Below are 19,298 nucleotides of genomic sequence, written 5' to 3' on the forward strand. Positions count from 1 at the left end.
ATTAACATTAAAAAAGGCATCAAACTTCAAAGGGAAAGCAAAAAAATATGCTGGTGATGTCAAGAGCATGCTGTATGACCAGTGAGTCAAAGTGTTACTAACTATATTTTCACTGTCTTCCACTGGCTCTGAGTTATTTCCCCAATCTTTGAATGGGCTGACACAGCCTCAGCAGGGCAGTGAAGTGTGGCACCAGAGGTCAACACAGTTCTATCCCTGGGGCAGCTGCTTTGTGTGAGAGGTAAGGGAACTCTGCACCTGGGAAGAACTTCCCAAGCTGTGAAGGAAATTCTCAAAGGGAAATCCTCACTGAAAACAAATCCATACTGGAAATTACTTCAGATGCAAGCAAACAGAAGCAAAGGAGATTCGTGCTGCAAATGCCATTCTTGCTTTTTTCACCAAGTGGGAACCCCACTGAATTCACATGCTTTGCTGTTTAGTGCAACCTGGGGGTGCAGTAGCCACTGCAAGCACAATTTCGATACCCTTTAGCTCTCAGAAACTGTGAACCCGGTCCTCCCTTCACTGTGGTGGTGTCTGGAGGTAATATCTCACTGACTGAACTCAAGCTGGGAGTAGCAGCAACTCCCTAACTCTACAAGCCTCCTCAGATTCCAATGAAAGAAAAAATCAGGAGAGTCACTGTGATTTTAACTGGGGATTTAAATACATCCTCTCTATATATATTTCCTTTTTTTTTTTTTGGTTTTTTTTTGTTTGGTTTTTGGGGTTTTTTTTTTGGTTGGTTGTTTTGTTTTGTTCTGTTTTGTTTTCTTGAAGCTTCTGTTATCAGTTAAGCACCTAGGTCTCCTACCTACTTTACTTAGTTAAGCACCTCCTGTCTCACATTTGGGACAGACCCAGACCACCTCTGGGCTGTGACCCCCACCCAGCCTCTTCAGATCTGTACAAGAGGCCACATCTGACCAGGGCACCAGTGCAGCCTCCCTTGTCAGCACACACTTCATGGAAAGCCTGTGAAAAGCAGTGGGAAGTGCATCCTTAAGTGTTCTGCTGAGTGACATCTAAAGCCCTACAGCCCCATTCTGATAGGGCTCTGCAGACAATTCCTTGAGCCTCAGGCAAAGCGCTGCTGAGCCGCTGGCAATGCACAGCCAGAATCTGCCTATCCTACTATTAACAAACTTCTACTCACAACTTTCAGGTCCTCAGGTCTTCCTGTTCTGAATGGTTTTCCTTGCCTGTCTGACTACTCTGACTCAAAGGAAACTCTACTGGAAGTAAGCAGAGTTAGATGAGTGCCATTAAAATTATACCACCTCAAGTTTTAGAGAGTTTCATCCCTTGGTTCTGCTAAAATAGCATGCAAAAAGTGTATGAGACCACTAATTTACAAACCACTGTTTGCCTTAAAGAAATCACACAGAAAAGAGTAAGTTTGCCTTAATATAATGATAATTCAAAGCCTTTACAGAAGCAGATGATCCTCACCAGAAGGATAAAATAGAGCAACAAAGTGAAATATCATCCATCTATGCTAGTTTTGTCTGTCCTTTTTGAATGAACACATTTCCCAGGGCACCGCTTCCCTAGCACAGCATCTCTAGTTTCACACCAACCTACAACTACACCATTTTTGAACATGTAACTTATATATAACTTGAGGTAGTTACCAGTCACCAAAGAGGAAATCATGTTTCTTCTTGAAAGGGGTAATTATCTAGGCTCTGGCTCTAAAGACACTGAAAACGAGATTTACTTCCCATTAGCCATCAAAGCCACAGTTGTGCCATAATTATAGAAGTACTTAAACAGAAATAAAACCTTAGATGCTTGTGGCACAGCAGTTTGCTCTTCACAGTGGTTTAAAATGTAAGCCAGCAGTTTATTATTTAAATATATTTTCATGAGGTGAATGCGACAGAAACTGCTGCTTTTTGTAACTTGAGTTACAAAGCAATCCTAAAGAAGAATTAAGAACTACAGTTAAGTTGTGTATTATCATGTAAATGACAAGGGAATGTCACATGGGATTCTGTGCATTGTTCATAGAGATAAATGCAGTGAACTATAAATACAAGTTCAATAGAAAGCCTTGACAGTTCAGCAGCTGAATGAAAGCTAGTCTTGGAGGCTGCTGGGACATTTTGAAATAAATACTCATACACAAAGATGCAATATCTAACACATCTAATTAATCAACCATTAATTTTGTTTGTAAAACTGTTGTCTTTTAAAAAAAGCTACCCCCAAACCCCCCCCCCAACAACACTGTAATGGCCAATGAAAATTGTCTTTCTATGAAGTTTAATCTAAATAATGAATATTAATAGACCAAAGACCTCCTGCAGGTAGGAATGCACAGCCCTCCCTGAGCTCAAGGGAGGGTTACTGCTCAACACTGAAAACAGCACCTACTTTCACAGCAGCCACTGGGCCATGCTGCTGCCTTCATCAAGAGCTGTCTGTCCAGATGTAGAAGAGATTATGCTGCTGTTTGATTATAGCAGGACATATACTGGCATTTGGGGTCAAAAAGGATTAGTTTATCATTTGTCCTTATTCTGGCTGTTATTTCGAGCCATACAATGGCCTCTTCTATGAATACTGGTACACGTAAAGAAGCAAGCAAGAGATGCCAATATTTTATTTTGTACACCCACTGCTACTGCTTTGCCCTAGAACAGACCTTGTGTAGGAAAAAAACCCCACCAACTATTTCAGCATGATTAAAAAGCTTTCTTATTCTTCAATTCTGCCTCAATCTCTTCATTGCAAAGATAACCAAAATGGGAAGAGAAGACAGTATGAACACCACTGAAAGCAACTGCCATCCCTGGACATGCCTCTGGAGTAGAAACAGCTGACATGACCTGTACCAGGCTGGTATCCAGTCCCAGCACCCAAAAAGGCTGACAGCAGCTAGCCCACACCAGTGTGGGCTATCAGTTTGCTGAAACTACCTGCTTCAGTTATCTCAAGGTTAGTCCTGAGAGAGGCAGTTCATTTCAGCCTTTGAAAACCAGATAGATGTCTATTCAGCTGAAGTACTCACACTACTTTAGGCACTTGAAGAGTTTTTCCTCTTTCAGGGACACCTAGGAATGAGAGAAGGGTAGTGTTTGAAAGCTACCCCTCCTTGCCTCAGAGGAATGAGTAAAAGTTCATTCTGATCAGTGGAGTGAGAAGCTGCAAAGTGGTGGCCTGCATCGCACATCAGGAAAGACTGAGGAGATGCATGCTTCCCTGTCAAAGCTCAGGCAAACATCCAGGCCAAAGAAGGCAAAACATTAACACACTTTACTGAAATATCGGTTTCTTTAGTATGTTACAGAAAAGTTTATGAACATATATAATGTACATAAAAAGCAGACTTTGTAAAATAAAAAGGTCTTCTATAAAAAAAAAATTTAAAAGTCAAAGTAAAGTGCATGAAACAGTTCTTCCTCCACTTTAACTGTTGTGTCAAAGTCTTAGCACATAGCAGTATTTTTAAAATGGGAGATCTTCTTGTGCCACCCATTAGTCAGTTACTTTACCGGTGAGATGAAATTATGATGGTGATGATTACAAACAAACCCTTAAGAATCAGAACAATTTAACCCAATGAATCCACAAAAAAACTAAGAGCAAAGGGGATATGGGCTTCCTATACACTTCTCATCAACAAGATTTAACAATCAGTGGAAAGGTTCACTCTCGTTAAAGAAAATTGGTAGGAAACAAGTTTCATAAATAGGGCAGTTTTGCTAGTTAGGGGCTCCCCTATTGTGCAATCAGTCCTTGGTCTACGAACATCAACATTCATACTTAAATATGCCGTTGCAAAAGGAAGAATATATAAAAAATGTTTCTGCCTGCCTTCGTTGGAAGGAAAAAAGTTACTCAACCCCAATCCAGACAAAGACGACTGCTTTCCTATGGGGTCTCCTACAAGGGCGAGTGCACCAACGTAGTTAAGGAAAGCATTGAAGATGCTGAACCCTCTCATTTTTCCAACTCTGGGGGCAGAGTCCTGGAGCGGAACTGGGCCGTAATTATACCGATTGCGCTCTGCATCTTCAGAGACCTTGACAAAGCGAATTACTCGCTCCTCTCGACAGCCCCGGCAGGCAGGTAGCCCATTATTCCCGCCGCTCCCGGCGGCCCTCCCCATCCCCAGCACCCCCGGCCCCCGGCAGTCGCAGCGACTACGCGGCACCGAGGTGGCAGGCCGGGTCAGCTCCGGCCCGCGGCAGCTGCGGGGGCAAGCACGTCCCGCTGCCCGGGAGCAGAGGCAAGGCGGAGCGCTGCGGCCGCGCCGGGGCCCTCAGAGCACGGCAGCCTGTGCGCGGCAGTGGGCGATGTGGCGGTGCACGAAGTCGACGCGGGCCTGCAGGAGCTCGGCCTGGCGGTCGGAGAGGAAGCCGAGGCGCGCCCAGAGCGGCTCCCGCGCCCGGTAGCGGCGGCGCAGCTCGGCGGCAGCGCTGCGGCGACGGTGCAGCTCGGCCACCCGGCGGGCCGTGCCCTCGCGGAACACGCACACGGAGCGGAGCAGCGGCTCGTTGTAGGGGTCCCACATGGCGAGGAGGCGGTAGCCGTGCACCAGCCCCGCCTCGTTGTCCATGAAGACGAGCCCGCCGTCGGGGGCGCGGAGCAGATTGCTGGTGGCGCGGCGCATCACCCGTGGGTCCCACTGCAGGCTGAAGAGGTTGCTGACCAGGCGGTCGAAGTTGGCCGTCAGGTAGTCGAAGAGGATCAGATCGCTCCACTGCACCAGCTCCACCAGCTGTGACGGCGGCAGCCCGACCAGCTCCCCCGCCGACAACGGCTGCAGCCGCCGGCCGGCGCTCGCCTCGGCGCCCCAGGGCGCGGGAGCCACCACGGCGGTGAGATTGTCCACCCAGCGGGTCAGGCTGACCACGGCGCCCTCGGCCCAGTGCGAGCCGCGCAGCTCCTCGCGCACCGGCTCCCACTGCTGCCCGCGGGCTTCCACCAGGGCGAGGGCCATGGGCGGCAGCCGCTCCTGCATGCCCAGCACCCCGGCCAGGTGATACGAGAGCGCCTCGCCCTGGATCTGCTCCGGGTTGATGCCATAGCGGACGCAGGCGCGGCTCCCATCCGACAGCCGCGCCAGCCGGTTGGAGCTGCGCCCGCAGCCGCCCCGCTCCAGCGAGGCCACGCGGGCTGCGCGGGCGGCCGACAGCCACGCCGCCGCCTCCTCCGCCGCGAAGCCCGGCGGCACCTGCTCCTCCAGCTCACGGCTCCAGAAGATGCCCCGCTCCACCGGAGAGCCGGTGTCGGCCGGCGGCTGCGAGTCGGTTACAGCGAGCTGCTCCTCGCCGTCCCGCTCCTCCCGGTCCGTCGCCGCCGCCGGCACCGCCAGCAGCGTCCGAAAAGTTTTCTGCCCGCCGCCGCCGCTGGACTCGCCCCGCACCGCCGAGGAGCGCCCCCAGCCCCATCGCCCCGGGGGCTGCCCGGCGGGCAGGCGCGGCTCCGGCAGCGCCGCCGCCTCCCGCCGCAGCAGTACCGTCCAGAGCCCCGGCAGGGCGCCCAGCAGCAGCAGCCCCAGCACGGGCAGGGGCCCCGGCGCGGCCCGCCTCGCCCGCTTCATCCTCACGCCGCTTCACGCCGCTACCGCGGGACGCGGCGGCGGTACAGCCCCGCCGCTCGGCCGCTCAGCGCAGCGCTGGCGCATGGCCGCGGGCCGGATCTGCCGCCCGGGGAGCGGCAGCAGGAGCAGGCGAGCCCCGGCGGCTGCCCCACGCCGTGTGCGCCCAGCTCCGCCGGCGGCCGGGAGACCACGGGCACCGCACCACGTGGGGGAGCCGGGGGGGCGCGCCCGGCCCGCCCCGTCTCCCGGCGTGGCCCTCCGCTTAAAACGGCGATGGCCCGCGCCGCGACGTCGGTGGTCCCACACACGGCAGGGCGCCCCGTCGAGGAGGCGGAAGGGTCGCGGATGGCGTGGGAGCCGCGCCGGTCGCCCGTCCAGCGGGAAGGGAGAGCGCTGCGGCGGGGGCGCTTGGCCCGCCGGTTCCTCCTCGCCGCTGCGGGCAGCACAAAGGAGCCTGCACACCGAGGAAGAAAAGCGGGGAGGGGGAAGGGGAAGAGGAAGGCGGTACGCACGCCAGCGGGGCCGCCCCCCGCGCCGGTGCACGGGCGGCCGCGGAGCCCCGGGCGCGGCCGCGCCGCCTCCCGCCCACGGCAGCACGGCGGGGTCGCGCCGCGGTCAGCGGCAGAGCGGCTCCCCCTCCGCTCCACCACCCTCAGCCCCAGCCGGCGCTCGGGGCCGCGCGGGGGCCGGGAGCGGCAGGTGGTTGCACAAAGGGACCGCTGCAAACACGAGCGGTACACACCCGGACAGACACCTGTCCGCCCGGCAGCGGAACCGGACCCGACACGCCCGGACACCGCGGCGTGATGCCGGGGCTCCCTGCCGGGCAGGGCCGCCAGTGACCGTGGGCGAGGCGCGGTAGTGAGACCTCACGGAGCATCACCTCTTCTTCCCCCTTCTGTGGCGGCCGGTGGGCGCCCGCCTGCACGGAGGGCAGTGCCCTTCGCGTCCTTACACGCCGGGGTGTGCGCGGTGCTCAATATCAGGTTACGGAGTGTGCGGACCAGCTTTTCCTGGCATTTTAACTCCCTCGAGAGGGGTTAACCCACCTCGCGGGATATCCTGCCCGACGGAACGACAGCCAGCCTTTCTTTTCAAGTTGTGTCCCTTTGAGGTGTTTGGAAGAGTAGCTATTTCTCTATTCCCCATTTCAATTTTTCTGCCTTCGCAATGCAAAGAAGCTTAGATCTGCTTTTTCGGTATTTTACTGGCGACCTCTCTTGGGAAGAACACGTTTGTGAGCCGAGCGAGATTAAACACCTCTCCCTTCTGCTATCATTGCCGTGGCTATCCTCCAAAGTAGTTATTGGAGTTGGATCAGCATAGCAAAACCACGGCACGCAGAATCTTAAATACTGCAAAAGAAAAAAATTCTCTTTCACGTCTCTTGAACTCTTTGCTCTCTTGAGGTATCACAACAACTCCTAGTTTTTCAGCCACACCCCAGTCTTTCAAGTTTGATGGAATACAGTTTGTTTACTTTCAGTATAAGAACTAGGGAATTCGTTCTTTTTCAGAATTTTGTTAAAAACATTCAAACTATCCTAATCCACTTTAAGAACTCACACTTATACACACACATACGCCTAGCCCCGCAGAAAAAAATCCAAACCAACCGAAACACACACACAAAAAAAAAAAAAAAAAAGGAAAAAAGGCAGAAGTTGAATTCGGTGTCTTTCTTTCCTGTCTTCTGCCTCGAATTCCCGGGCAGAGCCCGGCGGGCGCCTCCTCGCCGCTCCGTGCGGCCGCGGCCGTGTCGCAGCAGCACCTCCTGCCGCTCGTGGCTCCGCGCTGCGGCCCCGGTAATAATGATAATGAGAGACACTGACCAGCCCGGCTCCCCTCAGAGGCAATACAAGCTGTGAAACACTCCTCTTGCTACCCAAGAATTCGGGTCTCGTGCTGTTCCGACCCTGAAGCCTTATTGCCAGATGACGCTTTACACTTTCACCCTTTGAAACCACACGAGCTGCGCGGTGAACACCGGGTGTGTGATTTGGAGCTGGTGGCTGCTACACTTCACAGTGGTCGATGAGAACAGTACTGTTACCCTGCGCAGGAGGCTTTTATCCAACAGTATTTTTACCAAAGAAATGACACAGAATTTCCTCTGTTCTCTGCCACTTTGTAGCTTGAAATAGGTTTAAGAAAACTCCTAGGTTGTTGGAAAATTATTGAAAGCAAAACCACTAATTTTATTCCATATGTAGGTTGGACATGTATTTTGCTTTCTATGAATTTGTGTTTCTTTCAGGTGAGTTATGCTTCTAGTGAGCATCCAGCTGCCAGTGTCTGCACTGGGAATGCCCCCTGGAGCAGAACCATTGCCATGGATAAGGACACTACATTTCCTGGTGTTAAGGTGAATATAACCTCCAGGTTAAGGATGACATTAATTTCAATTACAGCTTGCCTCTTGTAAGCTAAGCAGTTAATCAACAAGCTATACTGTGACTACACCCTTAGATCAATAGCTGGGAAAACATCACCTCCCCCAAATACTCCACCTCTTAACTGCACTCTTTGAAAGAAGTACAGGCCAGAGTTTAGCTGATCCATCCCTGTGGCTAATCGTCCTGCTTACAAGCTGCAATATTTTTTAAAACCAGACAATTGGTAGAGGATTAAACATCAGCCAAGCTGTTCAATTTACAGCAGGTTAAGCATTCCTGAAACTGTGATCACTGATATATTTGGGTCAGTCAGATGTCTTGTTAGTGCTTTGCAGACATGGCAATGAGCAGCTCAAAGATAAAGCAGAAAGTCACCAGGCTTCACAGCCCTGCACTGGGGAAGGGAGTGCTGGCCACTGCCCAGACGCAGAATTCTAGCAAGAAGAAAGATAACAAAATAATTTCTGGCTTCCCCATGTTGTTTCTTATATTAACTTGATTTTAGCTACCTGGCAAAGCTAGGCTCATAGAATACCTGACTGCTGGTGTTTCACACTCTTTTTGGAGTAGTGAAGGTTTTATTCTCCTTATTCCCCTCCTGGCATGCCAGTACCCAGCTTCTCAGTGATGTGGAGTAGCTCTCATTGCAGGCAGCAATTCCTCCCAATAAAGGCAGAAGAAACAGGAACTGAACAGAGACTTGAAGATTTCTCCCCTGCAGTGAAAGTTATTTTGCATTCAAGACAAATGCCAAACTCTAATGGGCTTTGACAGGGTTAGGATCACGGGGAAGCAGATGGGGACTTTACTTTTCTGGACACTGTATCTATGCTGGAGTTGAGTGGCCCTGCCTCAGCTAACAGTCTGCTGGGCAAGGAAGGCTGGCAAACCACACACAGAGCCAGTCTCCATTCCACCAGAGCCTGCAACTATTAGCAGCTCCAAATCTCCCAGAGGTGTGCCAGTGCTCTCCAGGACAGGAGGGAGCATCCTGCATGGCTGGAGCTGCAGCTGACAGAGGGGATGCAACTGTAGCCTGCCACAGGGAGGACTGTCCCAGCCAGGAGTAGGCACCCTCTGGCTCAGGCAAGTTCTGGCTTGTGCTAGCATTGCATATCTTTGTGTGATACTCTCCCACAGCTCAAGGCTTCAGTGCAACGCCTCCGCCCCCACACTTCAGAGGCATTGCCATGGAAGTTATTTCCCAGCACAGACCGTTTTGGACTACCAAAATTAGTCAGTCCCCTCCAGTAGTTCCCAGGCTCGTGAAATGTTCTCTCCCTTCACTGAGTACTGACAGACACTTTCCATTCAACGTTGGTTTTAGTGCATACCCAAAGCCACACCTAACACACCTCAATGCCAAGCTGTGGGTCTGGTGACAGCCACATCAACCTCTGCAGGGCTGTGAGCTCCTTTCCTGGAGACTGCAGGGGGTGAGCCTGAGCTATTGCTTCATGGTGATCTCTCTCACTAGCACAACACACAAAGCCCTTCATTTACTCTGAACTGGGGTTCAGGATTCCAGGGTGGGATGGGAATAGAGTCCTTTTATTCTGCTCCGGCATATTTTTTCTACATTTCACCCTCTTAAGACTTTTTATACAGCTTGTTCCCACCTGGAGTACTTCTCCAGCTCTATCTGCACTCTCTCTTCTTTATCAGTCAGGTTACCAAACACCTCTGTTTCTATCCAGCATTTCCTCAACTGTCCACGAATAGGTTGTTCCCACCCCTGGTTAGCACCTTTGGTTCCTGGCAGTGAGCTGGTGCCAGTGAGCTCCCAAAGTAGTGAGAGCCATTTTTAAAGGGACCACTTGAGATTGCTGTCAGGAGAGGGGCATTGAGTACATGGAACAATGTGCCTCCACCGGTAGGACTCAGGACTGCCCTGGCCATGTGAAAGCTGCTGCAGACAGGCTGGAGCAAAATGATGCCCCTGCTTCCTCAGTGCTGCACATTCCTGTCCCTCCACATTTCCTCTCTTTGTGTTCTGAGTCACTGGATGAGGGTAAATGTGGGTATCAGGAGCTTCCATCAGGGCAGTATTGATTCTCCACACCCCAGTAACCTACACTGGCTGATTTGCAGGGCTCCTTTTGTGCTGATGGTGGGTTTTTCCTGATGCAGCCTCTCTGGTGCCAGCTTACTTGGTGGTGAGAGCACCTTATGCTGCCCTTCTGTACTGCCTGAACCCATGGCCTCCTGGAGAAAAGGCAGCTCAGGCTCAGATCCTCTTGCAAGTGTGGCCTGTGTGTTTCAGTTCTTCCTGTTGCAAGGAAGTTACTTAGACTAGCTGGCTAGTGGTGAAGAGTTGTGCCTGCGAAGCTACCTAGTACAGGTGCAGGGTTACCTTCAAAACACTGCTACTGCCAATACAGCTTGTTTCTCTGGGGGAAAGGTGGGGAGTTTGGAATAAACGATACTGGCAACAAGTTAGTGTGCAAAAATGTTACCTGCTTAGGGTCACTCTAAGTTATTCTCACACTAGGAGTGCTTGGTACAAACCTATCAGCAGCATAGCCCATGTATATGCCTGACCGGCTCCGTCAAGGTGGATTTGTATTTCTCAGCCTAAAAAATGCATCCCTTATGATGAGATATTCCAACAAGTGAAGGGCAGGATTTATAGCTGGTTGTGACTGGGGGAGGGCTGAAGAAGTTAAGGTGCTCTGCATTTCGTATCAGGGAGGTGTGCATTAGAGATGTTACCCTGCAGGCTTGTTGGCAATTTCTGGAAGTATTTACAAACTTGTCTCAGCCTGGAATACAGAAATCTGGAAGCTTTTCTATTGTTTTGACTCCATAGTTGATTTCACAGTAAAGCTCTTGGACACATGGGATTGTATGAGGGTTTTTTTTGCTTGTTTCCTTTGTTTTATTTTGTTTTGTTTGTTTGTGGGCTTTTTTTCAGTCTGAAGTGCCATGCAGAACATGAAGCCAGGCAATTTCCATACACAGAATGGATTCTATCTCCCCTGTGCTCTGTGACTCTTTGTTTTTAATATCAAAGCAATAAATGAGTCAGTGCTTGAGCTCTTGTGCCTGGCTCTTGAAAGTGCTCATAAGATATGTCAGGTGCCTGATGATGTGAAGTCTTTTAGGGCATTTGTTCTCACTCCCATCAAACGTGAACAGAAAAGATGGAAAGACATTTGTGTTATGCTCAGACTGCCACTCTCAGGGTCTCCAACAAGCAGATTCTGCAGAACTGTCATTAAAGAAATATATTGAAATGATAGGTCAGCAGCATCCATTATACAAATACAATCCAGCCTCTCCAGACAGCTGATGATTAAGCTGGGAGGACTTTTCTCATGAGTGATATCAGGCATGATGGCCTTGCTCTTCATGGCTTGGGGGGAAATCCTTGGCTGATCTGAACTGGCAAAGCTGCATAGTGGTGAGCTGCTCACTGAAACTTGCAGCGTGCACATTAAAACAGTTCTGGAGGTCACCACTCACCCTGAAGTACTGGATACAACCTCATTCTGGAGGGAAACACAGTAGCCATTTGTGTCCATTACAAAATATACTTTTTTTTTTTAAAGATCAAGAAGTAAAGAGGTTCAAGACCTCTTGAAGTGAAATTGCTGAGGTGATTTAGGAAGAGAAAAGGTAATTATCCCATGAGAGGATAAATAACACATTGGGTATTAGCCTCTGCTTTCAAGTAGGGTATCCTGAAAGCTAAGACCCCATGGCCTACAATATTCATGTCAGCTATATCAACAACTTTTCTTCTCTCCTTCCTCTGGCTGCCAAAACATGAGTGAAGAATATTGTTCAGTGAAGAATATTGGTCAATACAACTCTATTATTCAATACAGTAATTCTGGGAACCTGCCCTGGTGTAACAGAACAGAATAGAGAGGAGAACTCCAGATTTGGTGTCTTTCCAGAAGGGAGGAAGTCAAACCACCCTGGTAATAGCCCATAGACCTTCTTTTTTCCTGACGCCTCCTGCAAACCCCTGAGATTTTATGTGGAGAAGTATGTATGGTTTGGAAAGGTACTGTCTTTAGATAGAGAGTGTTCATCATCTTCTGGTAAGCTGTGCCAGGGGTTAAATACCGTCACTATTAAAAATATCATCCCTTTAATGTGTTCTCCAGGCACTTAGCCCTGTGATGGGCCCAATTAAATACTGAAGTGGACCAGACTTGACTAGAAAAATAGGGCCAGGCTAAAGGTAGAGTTACTATTGTCACAGAAAGGAAGGAAAAAAAGGTCATAACATTCAGCTTCTACCGCAAAAACACACCCAGGACACTTCTAAACTTTTCAGCAAGTCCTAAAAAACTGCAGCTTTTGCACTGCTGGTGAAACTGTTCTAATTAGTCTTAAGGTAAAAACCCCAGCTGTGCCAGTGGAAAGCCAGATGTTCAGTTGTCTCTGAGGCAGAGAAAAGGACCAGCTTAAACAGCAAACCTAGTTTCCAGGCCCCTAATACCTTCTGTCTGATGTGCTGCCTGGAGAGGCAGCTGGGTTCTTTCCAAGGCCAGAGGACCCTCTTTGGCTGCCAAGAGTGCTGAAGGGGGAAGACACAGACAGAAGAAATGTATGAATTCCCTGGACATTTGCTTTTCTTTCCCCAGCCTTTCCCCTCGTTGGAGGTGTCCTCTGCCCCTACATGAAGCTGTCAGGTGAGGCAGTAAGAAATGAGAGGCAGTGTCCCAATCCCTCTCCTTTGGCCCACAGGTCCTGCCAGAGGAAGTCTTCTCTACACTGTACCAGCATGGTGCAGGGTTTCTCGGGTCTGTTTGCCTCTTACCCACACCAGGCATTCCAGGGAGCCTGTAGCTTGTCCGTAGGGGCATCCCTGGCCTGACACTCAGGCACTTAGGGCTGTACAACAGCATGCAGGTACACATTAACATGTACAGCATCCTGTGGGCTGTAGGATGCAGCCTCCAGGCACATATGGGGAGCAACTCTACCTCAGGGACAGGTACAATTCCTTCTCAGATGACAGTATAGTCCTTTGTATCAGGCCACACTGAGGCTCTCTCCTCACTCGTGAGGGCTCTTCCTTTTCCACATTCTCCAGGGTTTTGTTTTATCCAATTTTAAGTGACTCAGATGATGAGATTTCCACTCCTCCTCTCTCTATCCAGCGGATGTCTCTGCTGAAAGCACTGACTGTGGCTGCAATACCTATTGTAATAGTTGTTCTGCATATTCCAGCTGTTAGGATCGAGTCATTGACTGACACTCTCAGACTTCAAACAAGAATAAGGTCTACCTCTTACTGCTCTTCCACGTGGCAGGTTGATGAAGTCACAACATAGCTCAGGGGTGATCAAAAGAGACTTCAGAGCCTTGGGACAGATAAGGGAATATGGAACAGATGTTACCTTCTCACCTATCTTTCCATTTGCAGGCAGTGACTTTGGAAGAAACAGATGGGCCCAGTTTATGAAATACATGGCTCTGAGGCTGTAGTCACCACCAAAATATTGGATTTTGGGGATAGCCTACACAGCACCAGGCCTGCTGGCACCAGGTGGGATTCATCGTTCTCAAAGCTGGAGGAGTGTCTTCCCTCAGGAGCTAGTGGGGCTCATTGGCAGAGCTTTAAACTAGACTTGAAGAGGGAGAGGGATAATAATACCAGGCTTGCCCATGACAAACTGTGGCATGAAACACCAAGGTTAGAGAAATGGGGAGCTAGTGAGGGCCCTCAGCCGGTGGCTCTGAGACACGCCGGCTACACTGGAGCACACTTGAAATCTGAGCAGTGCAGTTGACATGCCTGAGGGATGAGATGCATCCAGAGGAACCTGGACAAGCTCAAGAATTGGGCCCATGGGAACCTCATGAGGCTCAACAAGGCCTCATGAGGTACAAGGTGCTACACCTGGATCAGGGCAACCCTGTGTCGGCACAGGCTGGGGGATGAACAGATTGAGAGCAGCCCTGCCAGGAAGGACTTGGGCATGCTGGTGGATGAGACCCTGGATGTAAGAAGACATTTTTAGCTCAGAAAGCCAATCATGTCCAGGACTGCATCTAAAGCAGCGTGGCCAGCAGGTAAAGGGAGGTAATTGTGCCTCTTTACTCTTGTGAGACCCCACCTGGAGTGCCATGTCCAGCTCTGGGGTCTTCATCACGGGAAAGACATGGACCTGTTGGAGCAAGTCCTAAGGAGAGACATGAAGATTATTAGATTCCCTCCTGTGAAGGTGGACTAAGACAATTGGATTGTTGAACCTGGAGAAGAGAAGACTCTGGGTTGACCTTATTGGGGCCCTTCAGTAGCTGAAGGAGGCCTATGAGGAAGATGGAGAGGGACTTTTACAAGAGCATGTGGTGATAGGATAAAGGGAGATGGCTCTAAACTGAAAGCGGGTAGGTTTAGATTGGATATAAGAAAGAAATACTCTACTGTGAGGGTGGAGAGGCACAGGAAGAGGTCACCCAAAGAAACTGTGGCTGGCCCATTCCTGGAATTTTTCAAGGCTAGGTTGGATGTGGTCTAGCTGCATTAATGATGTCTGAGCTCAGGAGCCCAGGTTCAGTTATTAGCACACTTTCAGGATTAGCCTAAATTAAGGCTCAGGTGGACTTAGGAGTCTGTGTCTCTGCAGCTTCAGTGCTGCATACACCACTGCCCATTGTGCAGTGGAGATGTTCCCTGTCAGGACTCTCACGTCTGAAAGAGCGTGAAGCAGAAATCAAAAGACACGCACACACACATGTCATGAAGGTGACCTAGTTTTGAAGGTCCAAACTCATGATTTTCCTGTGATTAGGGTTGGTGCCATTGAGAATTTTCCCCATTGCACCCTCTACATCTTAGTGTGACCCATTTAAAATTCTAAGCCTAATTAACATGAAATAAATATCTTATTGATTACATATTTGCTTATCTGGTATTTATGTAGCATTCTCTCAGGGAATAAGTAAAAGGTCAGAAACAAGCAATAGTTATTGCATGTGATTTAAAAGGAACTCTGAAAGTACCCTTTTAATTTTAAGGACTACACTCAGGAACGAAATCTGCCCTATATCTAAATGCCATGAACTCTTTTGCATTCAATGAACTTAAAAAGCATTTTTTTGAATCAAAATGCATTTTAACTAAATGGAATCCAGTTTATCTACAAACAGGAAAGCCTCTCATTTACTGCATAGCTTAACTGGCCCAAAGCAATACTTGGTTCCTCAGGCTGCAAAGTCTGTGGCTGCCACTAAACAGCGCAGCAGGAAGAGTAACGCTGCTGAGTGGCTGGAGCTTTGGGCTGTAAAACTGCAAGATAAGGATAATTTATAGTTCTGCTGCAGTTAGGCTGTATGTCTTCCATGTGCTCTGGTAGGATAAGCCTCCTCCACCTTGCTGGGGAAAGAGATGCCGTTCATCCTCCTCCAGAACCCTGGGGCAGGTTTAGGAGTCCTGGCAGCCAATTGACGGGCAGTGTAAAAAGCTCCGTGTGCATACCACGTGCTGCACAAGTGTGTCTTTCATCAGGAACAATGAAATGCAAAAGCACGAGTCTCCCCCTTAGCCTTTCCTCCATCCAATAGTTTGGCAAGACAGGGAATGTGTTTGTTTCTACAGTTGGCCCGGTGCATTTCTCCTCTATGACAGCGGGTGAGACATTTAGTTAGCCAGTGCCTTGGTTTCTCCACTTGCAGAATGGGATGCTGTAAAGATAAGTTATTTGGTAATATCTAAAGAGGTCTTTTAGTTATCTTTGAGAGCTAGAAATTGCTGGTGGATACTCAAGAAAATCAAGGCAGTAGAATCTTTTTTGTTGTTGCTGTCATTTCACATAACTTCTGATTTATGTATGTCTGTGTTCTTCTCACTGATCGCAAACTAAAGGCTGGAAAAAAACAGAAGTTTTGAGGGGTAAATGAGTTTCACTATCTTCCAGACCAGCTACAATTCTTTCAGTTTTCATCCCTACCCGGTTCCCCATTTTATCCCATTTGAACTTCTCCAGTATGTGGGTGGAGAGGAAGAGCGGCAAAGACATAACAGAGAAAAACCTTTTTCCTCTGGGAAGCTGACCAACATTTTTGTTTTAATTTAGCCCAGTTTCCTTGCAAATGACTTTCTGCCTAGCTGTTGAACTTTCTGTAAACAGTTTAGTGAGAGTCATAAAACAAATCCCTCAAAGATGAGAAAAATAAACATAGTCATGAGTTACTGGAGTGAACTCTCTTCCTCCTGCTCATTAGGCATCACAGAGCTGTTTTTCAACTGAGTCACAAGAAAACAGACCAGGGAGATGAGAGAACACAGCACAAACAAACAAAAGCACCATACAGAAAGTGTATATATATATATTTGTGTATTGTATATTTTTTAAGCTTTGAGATAGATTTGAATAGACATCTGAACTTCCTCAGATATGGAGTGGCAGTAGAGATGTGGCTTAATGTAGTCTGCCCCACAAGAAGTGGCAAGTTGGTGTCAGGGAGGAGCTGAGCTGGTACTGGGTGTTGCTGGGCTGGAAAAGCAACTGCATGGGCACGTGTGCTGTGTCAGCTCCCCTGTTCAGACCACCTGGGCTTCCAGTCCTTACCTTAAAATTGTCTTTAAGTTTTGCATTAGGCTTTGAAACCACTGAGGCAGACACAGGCATTACAGGTCTCTTTACAAACTCTATACCAGATGCTCCGTTATTCTGGGGCAGAGCTAAGTGTAAAGAAATACATTGCATTTCTCTAATTACCTTTTTACAGGGTTTCTCAAATTAAGCAGCAACAAGGAGCAATTCGGCTTTGTAGGGGTTGCATCACCAGGAACCTCCTCAGCACTCTGTGCTGCAGTGTTGTGCCAGTGTATGGACAGGCAACCTGAAGCAATTACCTCAAAGTACTTTTGGTGCTCTCTCTGCCTGCTAGGACAAAGGACAAGGACAAAGCCTGTATGAAGACCCTGGACCTTCCTTCTGTATATCCTCTCATCAGGAGCTGAAGCACTCAGGAGCCCACACAAGGACTTTGAGAACTTCCTGTCTCCTGCTGCCAAAACCAAAGAAAACACAATATTTACTGAGTTAAATATGCAATGTGAGGATGATGTTCAGGCTCTGATTTAGACTACAGCTGTGACATGCTCAGATGAGCTCATGTTATGAATTCTGGTCAGGAAACAAAATAATATTTAATGTTCAACACCCATCTTACTTACTTTATTATCTTCAAACATCAAGGTTAAATCTGCTCATGGTCAAATGCTCTGAAATGTCCAAAGTTATTTAGATACTGACAGTGTATCACTAAGAAATCTCTACTTAAATGCAAGTTATTCCATGATTTATTGTTTTTAGTAGGGCTTGACAGTCTGAATATCACCATAGCAGTAAACAGCTCAGCTCTCTCAAAACTTGTCTCTGTGAGACTTCTTCCTCACCTTGGATGAGGAAGTCCTGCATCCAAGTAATTTGTGAAGACACTGAAGAGCACAGGGCTGAGTATGGAGCCCTGTGGGACCCCACCGGTGACAGGTCACCCCAGTCCGATGTCACCCCATTTTCTGTCACCCTTTGTGCCCATCCTGCGAGCCAGCTGCTCACCCATCACATGATGTGTTTGTCCAGCTGTGTTCTGGACATTTGTGTTTGGGCTATCACTGTGAGTGGGAAAGTCAAAACCACACAATCAAAATTAGTCCTTGTGATGACAGCTCTACAAATTGGGATATCAGATTTGAGATGAAATAGCAAAAGCCTTCTGTGCACATGTGCACAGTGTCCAGAAGCCAAGGGGAGTCAAGTGCCAGCTGAGACATTTCTTGGAGCTCAGAGCCTTTGACATTCTGTATTCTTGGATGAAGCTGACTGTGCTGAAAGGAGTGTAATTGGCAAAAAGATGACATCATCTGGATCTGGATCTTTAAAATAAAACAGGAGAAGACGAAATCAGTCTTTGCTCCAGAAAAGTTGGTACGAGTTCCCTTCAGGCAGCCTTAGTAGAACAGTTGTGCTATTAAATTTCCAAAATATTTCTGTTGGTGGAAATTCAAACATTGAATTTAGCTTGTGTATTAACTTGGCTGGTGAGGGGCAATTAGGTGGGCAATTAGGCTGGCTGGCAAGGAGGTAGCAACACAAAATCCTTTTTAGTATGTCATGTACAGAAGGGAGCTCAGGGAAGAGAAGATGTATCCACAGCTGGCCCTGCCCCTACCAGGGGTAAGTCAGGAGCCCTGTGCTAATAAGAAGCTTGAGATGAGGATTTCCAATGTGCAGTTTCCATACGTGGTTGTACGTCTCTAATCTTTGTGAAAATCTGCCTGTATGGATCTTTATTTAGGATCCTCTTTAGGGTCATTTAAAATCCTCCCAAGGATTTTAGATGCAGCTTGAGTTTTTTTCCTCTGAAGCCATGGTTTGATTTTCACAATTGTAGCTCTGCTGTGCAACCTCAGACAGCATTGCTTGAATGTACATCTTGATTTTGTAAATGGTTTTACATCTCCCTTGGTATTTACTGCAGGCTCTAATTTGACTTGCCCAGAAATGTGCACATTCACTAATAGCCAGGGAACCTGGAAAAGGAGAAGATCCACATCACCTTACCTGTCAGTCCTTACTAGTTACTTGTGCTTCTGCTTGGCAGCTTAATAGGCTTCATTATGGATCCTAGCAAAGCTAGAGAGACATAGTGGTGTGAACTGTTCGGATAACAGAAATCCCAGCTAGAGACCCATTGCAGAGGTCAGGTATTGGCCACCATTCTTTTCTCTGGGCTGCTTAATAAATGAACCTATTATTCCTGCTCTGCTGCAGACCTGCTTTGTGCTATGCCAGCCTTACCAGCCTCTATGAAAAGTCCCCATAGGGAAGCCAGAACATTTCCCCGTGCTTTTTCAGAGCAGTGGCTCTTCACTGCTGCTGCAACAAGTTCCTGCATTGTTGCACACTGCTCTGGTAGTGAGGCTTGGGGATTCCCACAGCTGATCAACATTTTTTGCTTCCCTAACCATGACTTACCCAACTTTTCAGCCTTGCTTCTATTGTTAGCCCTCTTTTCTTTTGGACTCTCAAGACAGTCCAAATGAGAGTTTCACCCTGAGGGTTTTACTAGTTTCCCCTTTGCCAGAAACATTCTTCCATGTGCAAAGATAAAAAAAAAAAAAAAAGGAAAAAGACAAAAAGATACTGCTTCACAAAGTGCTAATAAAAATAAATCACCATAGTATGGCCAACAAGCTCTTTATGGAAATTCCTTTCTCTCAGGGGTTTTCCCTGGGCAACATAACCCATGAGTATTAGACAGGAAGTATTCATCTAAAACCACAAAAAGCCACAAGTGGGTAGAAACCAGGAAAATTGTTTGCATTTGGCACCACACTTCTTATTTTAATCTCATGAAAAGTCCCAGGACTG

The 19,298-nt window shown here is 48.4% G+C and overlaps 1 protein-coding gene across 1 annotated transcript; it reads right to left on the reverse strand.

The window, feature by feature from the left end:
- Positions 1 to 1,397: 1,397 nt before the first annotated feature.
- FJX1 (four-jointed box kinase 1) lies at positions 1,398 to 5,726 on the reverse strand. The gene has a single exon (XM_039553181.1). It carries the CDS (start codon positions 5,555 to 5,557, stop codon positions 4,274 to 4,276), a length of 1,284 nt encoding a protein of 427 aa, XP_039409115.1. The 5' UTR covers positions 5,558 to 5,726; the 3' UTR covers positions 1,398 to 4,273.
- Positions 5,727 to 19,298: the final 13,572 nt, after the last annotated feature.

The sequence above is a fragment of the Corvus cornix genome, chromosome 5, assembly GCF_000738735.6.
Source record: "Corvus cornix cornix isolate S_Up_H32 chromosome 5, ASM73873v5, whole genome shotgun sequence".
Lineage (NCBI taxonomy): Eukaryota > Metazoa > Chordata > Aves > Passeriformes > Corvidae > Corvus > Corvus cornix.